Source organism: Hemicordylus capensis, chromosome 5, assembly GCF_027244095.1.
Source record: "Hemicordylus capensis ecotype Gifberg chromosome 5, rHemCap1.1.pri, whole genome shotgun sequence".
In the NCBI taxonomy this organism is placed as follows: Eukaryota; Metazoa; Chordata; class Lepidosauria; order Squamata; family Cordylidae; genus Hemicordylus; species Hemicordylus capensis.
In genome coordinates, this window is record NC_069661.1 from 49425185 (window position 1) to 49440390 (window position 15206).

General features: G+C 46.3%; 1 protein-coding gene across 9 annotated transcripts in view; it reads right to left on the reverse strand.

The window, feature by feature from the left end:
• LOC128328539 (WD repeat-containing protein on Y chromosome-like) overlaps positions 1-15206 on the reverse strand; it is a 55124-nt gene that overhangs the window by 16911 nt on the left and 23007 nt on the right. For all 9 annotated transcript variants that reach the window (XR_008309279.1, XM_053258609.1, XM_053258606.1 and 6 more), the window contains 6 exons: positions 10819-10921; positions 7773-7924; positions 6297-6399; positions 4278-4384; positions 2455-2534; positions 2313-2370 (listed from right to left, as the gene is read on the reverse strand). Coding sequence is in view for 8 of the 9 variants with exons in the window: in XM_053258609.1 (XP_053114584.1) it covers positions 2313-2370; positions 2455-2534; positions 4278-4384; positions 6297-6399; positions 7773-7924; positions 10819-10921 (603 nt within the window). In the remaining variant the exon portion in view is untranslated. The remainder of the gene's footprint in view (positions 1-2312; positions 2371-2454; positions 2535-4277; positions 4385-6296; positions 6400-7772; positions 7925-10818; positions 10922-15206) is intronic.

Here is a 15206-nt window from a genome sequence, read left to right on the forward strand (position 1 = left end):
TATATTATTATTTATCTTTTACTCCCCTCGGTGGAGTTCCTGGAGGCGGCGGCGGGGGGGGGGGTCTGCGGCCTTCACCCGGCGGCCATTATGGAGGCCCTGGAGGCCGTGCGCCTGCGCACATGGCTTCTATGTGGTGCATGGCCTCCATAACGGCCACCAGGTGAAGGCTGAAAAGCGGCCGAAAAGAGGCTGAAGAGCGGATGAACCGGCCAATGGGGTGATTTTGAAGGCCGGCAGAGGGAGGGGGGAACCTCTGCAGACCACCATCACCCCTGCTGCCTCCAGGAACTCCCCTGAGGGGAGTAAAAGGTAAAATTTTTTATATATATATATAAAAAAATTACAAGCTCACAAGCCTCCCGAACTTCGGGGGGTGTTCAGTCCCTAATGTGCAGTGTTATGGTACCATAATGCTGAGCCCCAGAGCTGCTGCAGAGTCTAAATACAGTCCCGACACTGGAAAGAATAGGCAGTTAATTTCCCCATCATTGCAAATGGGGAAAGCTGCAGAAGCACTGCTAGTGCTACCGCCATTCCTAACAGTGCTGGGGCTGAGTTCTGACTCTTCAGCAGCCCTGAGGTGCAGCATTATCTCCTGAGCAGCCCTGAGCCGTTGGGTGGTAACTTGGGACTGGGCCTTCTCTGTGGCTGCCCAGGCCTCTGGAATTCGCTCCCTGTTGAAATAAGAACATAATCCCCTCTGCTTGCTTTTAGGAAGACCCTCAAGACATACCTGTTTTCCCAGGCTTTTAACTGAAATTTCAAAATTTTAAATATGTTTTTTGTGAATTTTAGCTGTTTATATCATTTTATATTTATTATCTTTTAATTTTGTACACCGCCTAGAGATGCCTATCACAGTGTAACTTTGTATACTGCCTAGAGATGCCTATATCAGGTGGTATAGAAATACAATAAATATTTCTATACCACTGCACATCATGTCAATGACAGGGACTTAATTCGTAGAAGCTACCGCTTCGGCTGCAAGTATACAAACCTAAGTCTCTGTTTATCAGTCTCTGTTTATGTATAAATTCACAGCACCAATTTGAGGGGAACCAAGGTTATTCCTATGTATTTCATTGCCCTTATACCGACTTATTCCTATGTATATTTAGGGTTATCTTTTTGTTTTTATAAATCCTTTATAAGGCCACCACCTTCCCATCTGTGTCAGAGACTTATTTCAGAGCACATTTGCTGGTCGAATGACTGTAACAATAAAGATTTGATTTGATATTTCAGAGCACTGGGGACTTTACTGGAAGGCTGAAAACACTCCATGAAAACACGGAGACAAAATGGCACCTGCAACACGAATCACATGAATAGATTCATGATTAATCAGGACTGATTTGGTTTAACCTTGAATCAGCCCCTTCATTTGAGGGGGAATTTGATTCCTGGTTGAATCTGTGAATTGCCCCAATTTGGCACAAATCATTTTGTGCACAAATTGAATTGCACATCCCTCTCTGTGCAACCTGAAAATATGTCCCTCAGGGACATTCCTCAGGGCACAGTCCTCAGGGACATTTTCAGGTGCACGGTGTGCTTCCTGCAGAAGAGGAGCATGTAAAAAATTGTTGCTTCCCTGTTGCATCAGTGCAATTAGTCAGGAAGTTCTGTTACTCGCTGCTTCGGTGCATCCTTATGTCAGCCACAGATTTCTGGAGTGGAAGATTCTGAGTCTAGTTCCACATGCCACACACTATAGTATCTGGAAATACATGCTGCCCTTCTGAAGCTGTTAGACAGTTAGATCTCAACTGAAAATTGAAAGAATATTTTGTACAGCAGGTTTAAAACTTTGCTATGTAACTTGCTTCCCTCTATACACAAAAAGCGCTATTCTAAAATTCTCATACAGTACTTCATAGTTCAGGTTGTTATTTCATAATAGGCCAGTTTGGATGATACATCAACTGACTCTCTCAGTCATGTAGGAGAGGAAGATGGGCGCACATGCGTCGCCCCGCACCCAGTGTGCTTTCCTGCCATTACCAACTTGTGTTTTTTAGTGGGGGCCAACATGATTAATCACAATTAACTGTGCATAAATAAAAAGCGGCATGATGGTGTGTACCCATGCTCCTTCTCCACGTGACTGAGAAAGCTAGCAGAACTTTATTTGAGAAGGCCAGCAGACCTGAGAAGGCCAGTATCGTTCAAACTGGCCCAATCTGTTTTGACTGTCTGAAATGACCATATTTTAAGTGTACAATTGTGTTAGGATTTGATATTTATTTCTTCACAGTTTGTGTTTTCCCTTCTAAGGAAGATTCTGCTCTCAGTATCCTTTGTACCTTTTGTTGTAAACATCACCATATGTGCAGGCAATGACTTCATCAGCAGAGCTGGTAGCTGAAACACAAATCAAATAATAATCTGGCTTCTGCTCCTGGGAAAATGTCAGAAAAACAAAACGGCTAAATATCAGCTCTTTACCTTGCTTAATAGTGTGCATGCAATGAAGAGTGCTGCTATCCCATTTTTTCAGACTGCCATCTCTGCCCCCGGTGATCAACCTGGATGGGGGGAAATGTCTTCCATGTAATGGAATAACAATTGACAAATGCTTATATAGAAAATTGGTCCCAATGCAATTGTACATTATCCTGCGTAATCGATTGCAGTGGTCACACCTGTACCTCTGACTCTCATCTTTCAGTCATGTCCTGCACTATATCCCCTGCCCCCACCACAAGCTGTTCAGGCCCAGTGTTGGCATGCAGCACCCTTGGGCAAACCCGAATGACTCAGTGCACTCGGGGGCACACCACCACTGGCATAGTCACACTGATGCAGATGGGCCCAGCATTTTGCCTGGGGTTCCCTCAGACCTGGAGCTAGCCTCCCTGCAGCAGAAGTTCTCCAACAGGACAGGGAGCCTAGAAAAACAGAATCTAAGAATACCTTACTGTAGCAGACTACATTTCACATAGTTCAGCATGCAGTTTTCAAAAGTGGCTGTGGAGAGACCTCTAGGAACTCATAAGCAAGCCATGAAGGCAATGGTCACCTCCTATTGGTTGTTTCTGTATTAGGTATCCAGAAGCATACCCTGCCTGTGGAAGTGCCATTTCGCTATTGACCCTCATCCTCCACAGAGCCAGTTCTCAGTGTTTAGCATTTTATTAATAACTTTTAATTTGAAACTTTTTAAAAAATGGTAATTTTAAATGTGGGTTTATCCTGGTCTTTTAACTTGTTTAACTTTATTAGTCTTTTATTTTATACTTTGTATCTATTTTATTCATGTTGTAAGCAGTGGCCGAGCCAGTGGAATGGAGCCCCTCTTCTGCCCTGCCATGGCAGCCCCGCCGTGTGCATGCCTCTCAGGCACAAGTAACACCCTATGCAGATGATGTCATGCACTCTGAAGAGCACTGAGCGAGCTCACCATTCTGGAGTTCATTCCCACCCACCCAGCGTTTGCTGACTGGCTGCATTATATATATATATATATATATATATATATATATATATATATATATAACCATGGCTGCATTAGTCACGTGCAAGCAGAGCGTGTCTGGGCTCCAATGAGCCCGTGCGAGCTCTCCAGAGCTCATTTCCAGCCAGTGTCCACTGGAGGGAGAGAAAGGGAAATAATACAGCCAACCAGCAAACACTGGCTGGAAATAAGCTCCGGCGAGCTGGGGAGGGCCCTCCAGTGATCAGGCCACACCTACATGCGCATGATAAAATGCATTCACAGTACATCTCATATAATACGCTATTCCTGTATTCTCCTACCTGGAAATGATACAGGGATAAACTACTAATAAAAGGGCCCAGCATTGATGGCTGGAACATAGGAAGCTGCCATATACAGAGTCAGACCATTGGTCTATCTAGCTCAGTATTGTCTTCACAGACTGGCAGCAGCTTCTCCAAGGTTGCAGGCAGGAATCTCTCTCAGCCCTATCTTGGAGATGCTGCCAGGGAGGGAACGTGAAACCTTCTGCTCTTCCCAGAGCGGCTCCATCCCCTGAGGGAACTTTCCTACAGTGCTCACACTTCGAGTGTCTCCCATTCATATGCAACCTATCTCTCAGGGTTGTCAAGGTGACTGAAAATCGTGTGTGTGTGTGTGTGTGTGTGTGTGTGTGTGTGTGTGTGTGTGTGTTTTTTTGTAAAAGTAAGTAAGTAAACCACTCTGGGAACTTTGCAGAATCCATAATGCAGAGAAATGAAAATACAAAAGAAGTGATGGCACATTTGAATACAATTTTTGTTGTTCTAATGATCCGTAGACCCTTGAATACCTCTTTCCGCTTGCATCAAAGGCCATACAAGTTATTGCAGAGTCTCCATGAGCTTCACAGACCTTAATAACCAGCTGTCCATTTTTAAGATCCCACACTTTTATAACCTGGAAAGAGAATGAAAAAGAATAGCAAGGATTTAATTCTCTTTCCTTTTGTTCTGCTTCCAAAAAGAAGAAGAAGAAGAACAAAAAGCAGCATAAAATCACACAAAAATATTATAAACTATCCCCCCAAATTGGAATAAAATTAGTTTAGCTATTAGCAACCTAGAAGTATCTCCTTAATGGCATAGCAGATGCTAGGTACAATATAAAAGCATCAACACTATTCACCTTAGTTTCTAAGAGCTGGCTTTTCAGATCCCAAGGTGTGATGTTGGTCTGACCCCGCAATACTACACTCAGGTGTGGTAACTATATACTGAAGATCATTTTACAATATCCATTTCATATAGCTAATATGCTGAATGCATCTGGAGAGAGTCAGCAGAGACCTTTCCATGAGGCAAAGTGTGAGGAGGTTGCCTCAGGCAGCAGATTATAGGGGTACCAGTGAGGTAGCATGATGCTCTCTGGCCCCACCTTTTTAAAAAAAGGAAAGGGTGAGGAGGGTGCACACATAGGGGAGCGGCATTTGGCAGCCTTCCTCAGGCATAGAACAGATCTTGAGCCATCACCAGAGAGAGCTGGTATTAAGGAAGAAATGGAGAAAGGGCCACACTGCAGAAAGAGCAAGAAGGGGAACATCAAAGGTGCATTGGAGATGTATTTATGTAGCCCAATGCATTTTGAATCAGTGACTGAGGGCTGCTTTGTTTAAGGTGCCCTGGTCCTGGAGGAAGAATCACTAACTTAAGAGCTGGTATATACTACCCTAAAGAAAACTCTAGTCTTCTATGCTTAATATTGCATGGTAAACCACTGAGGCTACTCTCAAGAGCAACCTAGCCTGGGTGAGTCGGCTCATGTGGAGCACCAGGATCTGAGCAGATCTGGCTGCTCCTGCCCAGCCTAACTCCACTCCCAAGCCCGGCTCTTAGCCAAGGTTAAGAGAGCAAGCACTCCCTGGATCTGGCTGCGAGACACAGAGATGGGTGCCTAGAGCACCCATCTGACAGGGGATCCCGTCAGTGTACCACGCTTGTAGTACGATACGATAAATCTTTATTGTCATTGTCCTGTACAGAACAACGAGATTGAAAGAATCTACAGCAACCTCTACAGGACCTAACAAGAAATAACTAAATATATCCCAATATACCCGCCCCCCCATATACCCATTGCTCTAAAAAACTCTAAAAAACTAAAAACAAAAACCCCATCAGAAACTGTATTTTGCTGCGTTCAGAGCTAACACCACTTTTGGATAGAAACTATTTCTCAAGCGGCTGGTCCTGGCTTTTATGACCCTGTACCTCCTTCTCGAAGGCAGAAGCTGAAAGAGATCATTTCCAGGGTGCGTGGGATCCTGCACTATCTCTACCGCTTTGTTAAAACTCCTGGTGGCATAAATTTGGTCTAAAGTGGGAAGAGTACACCCAATTATTCTCTCCGCAGTCTTAACAACCTTGGACAGCAATGCTCTTTCCCTGACTGTGCAACTCCCAAACCACACACAGATTCCATAGGTTAACACACTCTCTATGGTACAGCGGTAGAACATCAGCAGTAGGTTTTTGAAAGACTATTCTTCCTGAGAGCCCTCAAGAAGTATAATCTCCGCTGTGCTCTCTTCACCAAATCTTTGGTTTTTGCTCCCCATGTCAGATCATCTCTGTAGTGCGTTGCATTGTGAGCTATCTGGAGGCTGAGACTTGTCATCCCGGCCTCCGGAGTGTGGATCATCTAGGAGCATGACCCACATTCCCAGCAGCATGTCTGTGATTGTCTGGGGGGGGGGAGTTGGAGCAGCCTTGCCCCCCTCCCTCCCCCACCTGATTTTGTGAATAGCCCCAATATCTCTCTTTCTCTCTGCTGGGGGTTCATGTAGCATGACCAGTGTCTCTGTATTACTCACAGAGTCTTCTGAGCAACTAATAACGTGCTGTGATTGCTTGTTATACTGACAGCAGACGATAGGTTCATTATGGGACATGCCTGAATCACGGATCTGATTTTCCCTGAAAAGAAGAAGGGGAAGAAGGGAGGAGGTATAGAATATACATATGAACATATCAATTTATTTATTTATTTTACAGTTCTTTCAGGATCAAAGCTAGAATAACTCAATGAACAGGAAAGGATCTGACCCCTTTCTGTCTCATTATTCTTCACAAATGCATGTGAAATACTGTTAGGATTATAATCAGGTGTTCTTATTTCCTTGTCATTAATTGTAAAAGTAAAGGTAAAGTTGTGCCATCGAGTCGGTGTCGACTCCTGGTGACCACAGAGCCATGTGGTTGTCTTTGGTAGAATACATGAGGGGTTTACCATTGCCATCTCCCGTACAGTATGAGATGATGCCTTTCAGCATCCTCCTATATCTCTGCTGCCCGATATAGGTGTTTCCCATAGTCTGGGAAACATACCAGCAGGGATTCAAACCAGCAACCTCTTGCTCCCTAGACAAGTTACTTCCCCACTACGCCGTTAGGTATAGAGACAAAAAACAAGCAGGGATCCTTTATCAAGGGTGCTTTCACAACTTAATAAAACAATTTATGAAGAAGCTAAAACCAAACAAACTCACCATAACTCTAGTACTATTCAGCCAGACCTATTAAAGAAAACAATGAGGCAGCTGAGGGTCTCCTTTCGTTTTGGCTCCTTGGTGGTGCCTCCACCCTTCTCCTGCTTTTCTTTTGATTAATAGTATTGAGCCAGGATTATCAACTAACCATGGTTTGTTTAGATGAGGAATGTAGCTTGAAGTCCCCTCATGGAATACTACGTATTCCTTTACCTCCTGAATTCTGGCATAGAACTCAGACATCAACATCCTGGGTTGTTTAAAACATGTACCACTGCTCACACAAAGCTGGGAACTGTGGCTTAAATCTTGCTCACAAATCAGGATGTGAACTCAGAGTTAAATTTAAATTTCACATCCTGGTTTGTGAACTAGAGTGAAGCCACTATGCGCAGCTTTGCACAAGCTGTGGACATTCCAGGTTGTTGATGGTATGCGTGCTGAAGAGACATGGGCACTGAGGAAGTAGGGAGGGAACACACAGATTCAGGGGACTTCATATGACCGAATAAACCACTGTTTGGTCGTCTGAACCAGCCAAGTGAGTGCTGTTCTGAGTCACACCATGAGAATAGCACATACATTTTTCTGCTTTCAAGTGTGAAATGAAACCTCATTTTGTTTGGGTTTCCATCTTCCTAATGTATGATACCTATTTTACAGGGATGGGTATATTGGTCACCCAGTTGAGTTTTATGCAGGGCAGCAGTTAAAATAAACTATACAATAATCATAGAAGAAGCTCTACATAGATGATGTTTCCTTCACTGTCAACAGGAGATCAATAGATGGTTTGCCTACTGATGCCGGAATCGAAGAAGACCAAAGGTTTCCGCTGCAACATAGAGGGTCCGCAGGTCAGGTGAAAAATAGCAAACTTCCATCTCCCCTCTGATTTGACTAGCTTTGGGTATGACTGTGAGGAGACAGGAATGGTCTTCAGTATCCCATACCTTTAAAAGATATAAAGATTGAGAAATGCTATGCTTCACATACCCATTGTCTTGTCAGCATGAAAACAGAACTGTCCCGTGGCAAATGTTGAAAAATTATACACCCGCACACATACACACAGTATTAAACAATCCTTCTGATTCTTATCCAAGGACTGAGATGTGAAGAGTTTGGATTCTATAATGGGGACGGGCTTTAAGAAAAGTAAAAAGCTCAACTGAAAACAAACATGGGAAGTCTTTCACAACTGAAAAGTACCTGTCAGGACCTAGTGGATGTTTATAACCTGTGAAAGAATTGTGGGAGGAAAAAGGTTGGATTTGCCACATATTTAATGCGCTTCCATGTGTTGCTTCCCTCCTAGCAACTGGAGCAGTGATCACATTGCCATACTGGACATGGGAAGTTGTGTCTTCAGGAAACAGTGCCTCCCAGAACAGGGGCTTGATGTGATGACCACTGTTGTCATGACTGCTGCCACCACCTCCCACTGCTGCTGTACTCAGCCACAGTGATTGCTACTAAACTTTCAGATTAGCAGCATTATGTGCAAGAGAACAATGACCCTGTACAACCTGATGGGGTTGGGTGCACTGATTTAGTTGCAAAGTCCCTTTTCTGCCACAAAATATTTGCAAAATGTGCAGGGACTTGCTTTTTGGGTGGTATACAAATATGATAGATAGATAGATAGATAGATAGATAGATAAAATTAAATTAAATTAAATTAAATTAAATTAAATTAAATTAACCCCCAAGTGTGGAAACATCCCATGAATCTGTGCATTTGACTCAGATTCATGGTATATCTGTTCTTTCTCCTTGAGTGTGTGGTAGATTCCCAACTCGGAGAGACAGCATGGTGTAGTGGTTAGAGTGCTGGACTAGGACCAGGGAGACCCGAGTTCAAATCCCCATTCAGCCATTAAACTATCTGGGTGACTCTGGGCCAGTCACTTGTCTCTCAGCCTAACCTACTTCACAGGGTTGTTGTGAAAGAGAAACTCAAGTATGTAGTACACTGCTCTGGGCTCCTTGGAGGAAGAGCGGGATATAGATGTAAATAAAATAAAATAAACTGTGAAGACCCTATCACTCAACACAAGCAGAACCTGCCATTTCACATGCCATATTGCAAGTTACATTGAAAGGGGGTGGTGCTTATTGTTTGACAGATGTAGAAGAGGGCCTATAAGTCCGTGGTAGAACACAATCAGAAGGTTCAAGATCAGGCCCCAGAATCTCCATTGCGTGAGCTTCAGTGCTCAGAAGACTCCTGCCTGAGACCCTAGAACAGGGTTCCCCATGCTTAGGACCCCAGTGGCTTCCCCACTGTGGCTGGGGAAGATGAGATTTGTAGTCAGACAATATCTGGGGACCCAAGAATGGGATCACCTGCCCTAGAGAATCATTGCCAGTCAGAATAGACAATACTGTGCTAGATGGACCAATGGTCTGACATATATTCATAAAATTACTTTGGTTACAATAAAAAAGCAGCTGACTTGGATTTCTGCAGCTATTGTGAATATGTTTCTCTTCACAGCCATGGCTGCCCCCAGTGAAAGCAAACATTAGTGCTTGACCTTACAATTTTCCTGCTGAACTGGTGCTTGTGTTGCCTGTGACATCATGTTGATGTCTGAGAAATGTGTAGTTTTCTAAAGCTAAACCTGTAAGGGAGCTCCTCATAATTCTAGGGCACTTTAATGCAAGTGGCACTAATGGAAAAGAGAAAGTATATCATGTTGCATGATTTTTCTTCTTTGTGGATAGACTGTGTCATCAGCGCTCAGCACACAGTGCCTTCTGTCTGTCAGGCAAATGATCAGTGCAGATTGAGCATGGATTCTACAGGTAGGGCTGCATACTTCTTCTTCTTATCCGTTCAGTCGTGTCCGACTCTCAGTCACTCTATGGATCAATGCACTCCATGCCATCCTATCTCGTACAAGGCTGTCTCCGTCTCCTTCTTCCGCTGATCATTCCCAGCATAATTGTCTTTTTGAGTGAATCAGCTTGCATGATGTGACCAAAAGATGCCAGTCTTTGTTTAGTAATCTTGGCTTCCAGTGATATTATTGGTTTAACTCGATCTAAAACTTCCTTACTGCATACACACAGTGCTAAAAAGCAAAGTCCAGGATGCAAAGGAAAGGCAGTGTGCTGAAGTAGTTAGTGGTGGACTTGGACTAGGAGGCCTAGTTTCAAATTCCCAACGTAATCCAAATTCCACACAAAGAAAAGCTCAATTCTTCAGTCTGTAAAAATTGTGCACATTAAGCAAATGCCCTTATTTTGGATCATTCACTACTAGTCATTGCACAGAGCCACACAGGGACTGAAATCCCACCCACTACCCAGTAGACATTTTTAGTTGCCCTCCACTATGGTTTGGGATCTTTCTTACCTGAAATTGCCCTTCCCCTTTCAAGTTATCCTCATAACCATGAGGACTAGAAACTTGCTTTTAAAAAAATAAAAGTTGATGGCTGACATGATGCTCAGCATTCAGGTGATGGTGCAATCTGTGCCAAGGCTACTGTGGTCTGATGATGTTGAGTATGAGTGGCTGTACAAGCAGCACTACTACAGTGATTCCCACTGCGGTGAATGTCAATAACTGCGGTAGCACCGCTTGCACAATCGCTCATTCTGAACAGCATTGGGGCTACCTTTCAAGTCTGCAGCAGCCCCAGCACAGTCAGCATCATTGTCAGACCGCTGTGCATCATGTCTGATACCAAATTTCTCAGCTGCTTGTTACTTGTACTGAAAAGTTGACAATTTACAAAGTTCTGATTGTGTGGTTGGGGGAGATTATATGTACAGAATGATCTCATCCCACTTTTTTTTAATTGTTCCTTATGGATCAGAAACCCAACATTCTTACCCTGATGGTGCTGTCCAGAGAAACTGAGAAAACCTTTGTGCCATGAAGAATGCATAGGAAGCCAATTGGGGAAGTGTGGCCTCGCAGTATGCCCAGCGACCATCTAATTCAGTGGCAAAAAAACATCTTGGATTAGAAGACATGTTCTCAGCTTCCAGGTGTCATATGGCTTATACATTTCTTATATATAATAAGATACATGTTGCTTGCTCACACAATTATTATTAGGGTAGGACAAGCATCTAGTTCAGACAAATTCCCTCATTTTATGACTGTGAGGTGATGAACTTGATCATTGATTGGAGGTGATGAACTTGATCATGTGCTAAGTTCCAGCTGGGAAGGATGAACACACTCAACCCATATTCCATCCCCATCTTTGCAACAAGATAGGAGGAAACACTGTCTTACCCAACTGGGGCTTAACATGCAATCAAGCTCCTCGCCTCTGAACTTATTTTTAATGCAGAGATGATCATAAAATGGGAGTGTGTGCAGCTCCCGAACAAGGGTAGGAAGCTTGTCCTACCCTATTCATAGTCATGTGAACTAGCCTAATGCTTCTGTTCAAAGGTAGATTGAAGTGCAGTTGAAAATCCACCACCCTCCACGGCCATCAACCAGTTTGCCTGATAATAGTGCACGTAAACTGCTTTTCTGCCCATCACACATCAACAATTGGATGGAGGTTTGACAGACCCTTCAGGCAGCATATATGATATCTATCTAAGAACACTTGGACACAAGGAAGTTTCGTTGAAGTCAGAAAGGCTTACTTTCACTGTTATATGTGTTCAGGACTGGAGCATAATAGATTACAGCTACAAACATTTGCACACGTATTGTACACTTCTGTCTGGAACTTCAGTACTTTAATGTTTTGCAACTAAAAGTTTATCAGATGAATACAAAATGTATCTTTTAATGACAACTTGTGAGTGCTTCAGGACCAGAATCATCAATTTTTGTTCCAGGCACAAGGGAATGAATGTAGATACAGGAGAACCTCAATATTCATGGTGGTTCCCATTCCAGGCTGCAACCACGGATATGGAAACTATGAATATTGAGTAATTGGACCTATGGGGTCGCAGGGGTTAGGTTCCCGGTCAGCTGAAAATGGCCCCAAATCAGCTGAAATTTGGCCAGATTTTTTTTGGGGGGGGAGCTTCTGATCATGCTCTGCTGCTCCCCCTGAGTCATGTCGTGCCCCCCAATCAGCCAAGGATAATTTCCTTCCCTGTGTGTGTGGTTTTTTTTTTTACAAAGATGGGAGCCATTTTGTGGCTCCGTCGAAGAACATGACAGCCGGAAATGACCCCAGCGGTCACTTCTGGCCACCTCCGACCCGTGGATATAATAGGTTAGCATGTGTTTTTCCCCCCATGTATGCCGAGGTCGAGTGTCTTTTTCCCAACCACAGATATGCGAATCCGCGGATGTGGAATCCAAAGATGAGGTCGACCTGTACTAAAACAAAATGATAGTAAAATGTGCTCAATCCTTGCCTTTCATGGCTGGTGAAGGAGGCCGGAGAGGGGCTGGGCCCATAGGTGGCAGTAGTGGAATGTCTCCCTAAATCAGGAGGTGGTGTCCTCCATGTTAAAGAAGGCAGTAATTAGACCACTCCTGAAAAAGCCCAATTTGGACCTGACCATCTTAAACAACTTCCAGCCAGTTTCTAACCTTCCATTCTTGAGCAAGATATTGGATATTGGAGCACATGCTGGCATCTCAACTCCAGGCAGTCCTGGATGAGACTGATTACTTGGATCCTTTCCAGTATGGCTCCCGGCCTGGATATGTGATGGAAACTGCCTTGGTCACCCAGGTGGATGACCTACGTCGGGAGACAGACAGGGGGAGTGTGATCCTGTTGATTCTCTTAGATCTTTCAGAGGCTTTTGATATCATCTGCCATGGTATCCTTTTGGGCCGCCTCTCCAGGTTGGGTCTTGGGGGCACTGTGATACACTGGCTCTGGTCCTACCTTGAGGTTCGCACCAGAAGGTGGTGCTCGGGGACGCCTGTTCTACGCCTTTGACATTGGCCTATGGGATGCCACAGGGTTCTATTGTATCCCCCATTCTGTTTAATCTATCTATCTATCTATCTATATGTAACTAGCAATTTTCAGCCCGTTAGATTAACGGGCGCTAGTAGACCACCCCCGCCCCCCCGAGTGCGGCTGCCAGCGGGCCCAGTCCTTCCCAGTCCACCCCGTCACCTTCGGCCTCCCCTTTCTGGCTTCCCCCGCCAGTCAGGGCCAGTCGCCCGCCGCGGCCACCGCCGCCTCACCCGCATTTTCGCTGTGGCGGCGGCCGCCGCCATCGGGGCCAGTCGCGCCGCCGCCATCGGGCCAAGTCGCCCCGCCGCAGACACCGCCACCTCTGGCTGAGGCCACAGCTCTGCCGCCGCCTCGCCAGCACTCTTCTCCCATTGGCTTTCCTGCTCCAACTTCTCCTAGGCTTTCCTGCTCCAACATGGCTGCCCGTGTCTGGGTGGCCATATCTTTTTGGGCCGATCTGGGCATGCACTCCGCGCATGCCCAGAACGGCCCAAAAAGACACGGGCAGCACGGCCGCACACCGAAGGCTTGTATGGTATAGGATTCTCCTGGGTGTGCCTTGGAATGTGTGTCCCAGTGCCCAGCTGATTGGCTGGGCGGCGGATGTGCCTGATTGGCTGAGGCGCACTCAGGAAGATTGGTTGCCGCGGCAGCATCAGGCCCAGCCATGGAGGCCAGAGGCAGTGGCGGGCCTGGCCCAGACATGGAGGCAAGGCCCAGCAGGGGGGAAATAAGGGGGGGGCAGAAGTGGCGGTGGGGAGGAGAGGCAGCTGGGCCCAGAAGTAGAGAGTGGGGCAGAAGGTGGCGGGGGGGGGAGAGGTAACTGCCGGCCCCAAAGAGCGCACAGATGCTCTGTGTGGGATTGGTTAGTATCCATATATTTAATTCTCATAGACATGCCTGTGGGGATGCGTCCCGGCAGCAACCCAGATGAAGCACCGGATTGGCTGGGCGGAGGCGGCTCGCAACGCGAGCTAAGATGCAGCCGCGGGGGGAAATGGCGGCGGCGCCTCCAGCCACACGTTAGCTCCCGCCGCGCTCGGTCGCTGTGAGGAGGCGGCGGCTGCTGCCAGCCTAGCCCAGCCACGGTTGCGACCATCGCGTCCGCAGCCTGGGCTGGGAGTAGGTGGGAGGCAGTAGAACAGACTGGCCCTGGCGGGCTGCCAAGGGTGAGGGGAACAAACAGTAACGGTGGTGGCGGGGCCTTTTTTGGCCGCCCGCCGCTTGGAGTGGCCAGGGGCAGCCCAGCCGCTGTGAGGAGAAGTGCTGCTGGCATGGTTGAGTGGGCAACATGCAGTAACGGCAGCGGCGGGGCTCTTTTTGGCTGCCCGCCGCCTGGTGTGGCTCCGTGGGGGGGGAGGAACGGAAGCGGGGAGCACAGGGCTGGAGGGAGGGGGAGAGAGGAGAGACCTGGGCAGGAGGGAGAAACAGCCGGACCGAAAGCGCAAAAATGCTCTGTGCGAGTCCGCTAGTTACATAAAATTGCTGGAAGAAGTCATCTGTAGATATGGGCTACAGTGTCATCAATATGCTGATGATATGCTCTACCTATCATTTAAGTCAGCTAACACCTGAGAGGCAGTGGATGTCCTAAACCAGTGTCTGCAGGCTGTTCTGGATTAGATGGGGGCAAACGAACTGAAACTTAATCCAGATAAGATGGAAGTGCTCTGGGTTGATAAAACATTATCCTAGTGGTGAGGTAAATCTGGTCCTAGATGGGATCACACTCCCCCCTGAAAGTCCAAGTTTGCAACTTGGGGGTGCTTCTGTACCCGACACTGTCCTTGAAGGCACAGGTGGTGGCAGAGTGCAGGAGTGCCTTTTACCAGCTATAGCTGGTATGCCAGCTGCAACCCTACTTGGAGAAGTAGGAACTGACCTCAGTCACTCATGCACTGGTAACATCCAGATTGGACCACTGCAATGAGCTCTAAATGGGGCCTTGAAGATGGTTCGGAAGCTTCAGCTGGTCCAGAATCCTGCTGCAAGGATGCTTGTGGGTGCTAGCCACTCCTCAAGGATCCCATCTATCCTTCAGCAGCTTCACTGGTTACCAGTTTGCTTTCTGTCCTGATTGAAAGTGCTGGTCTTGACCTTTAAAGCCCTACACAGCTTTGGGGCTGGAGTATCTGCCGGACGGCATTCACCCATATGAATCTGCCAGGGCTCTTCATTCATTTTCCCGCTCACGGCCCCGCCATTGACTGAGATTCAGTTGGTGGAGACAAGAGACCGGGCTTTCTCATTTGTGGACCCTCAGCTATGGAATGCCCTCCCAGAAGAACTTTGCCAAGCTCCCTCCCTTAGGGTTTCTCCT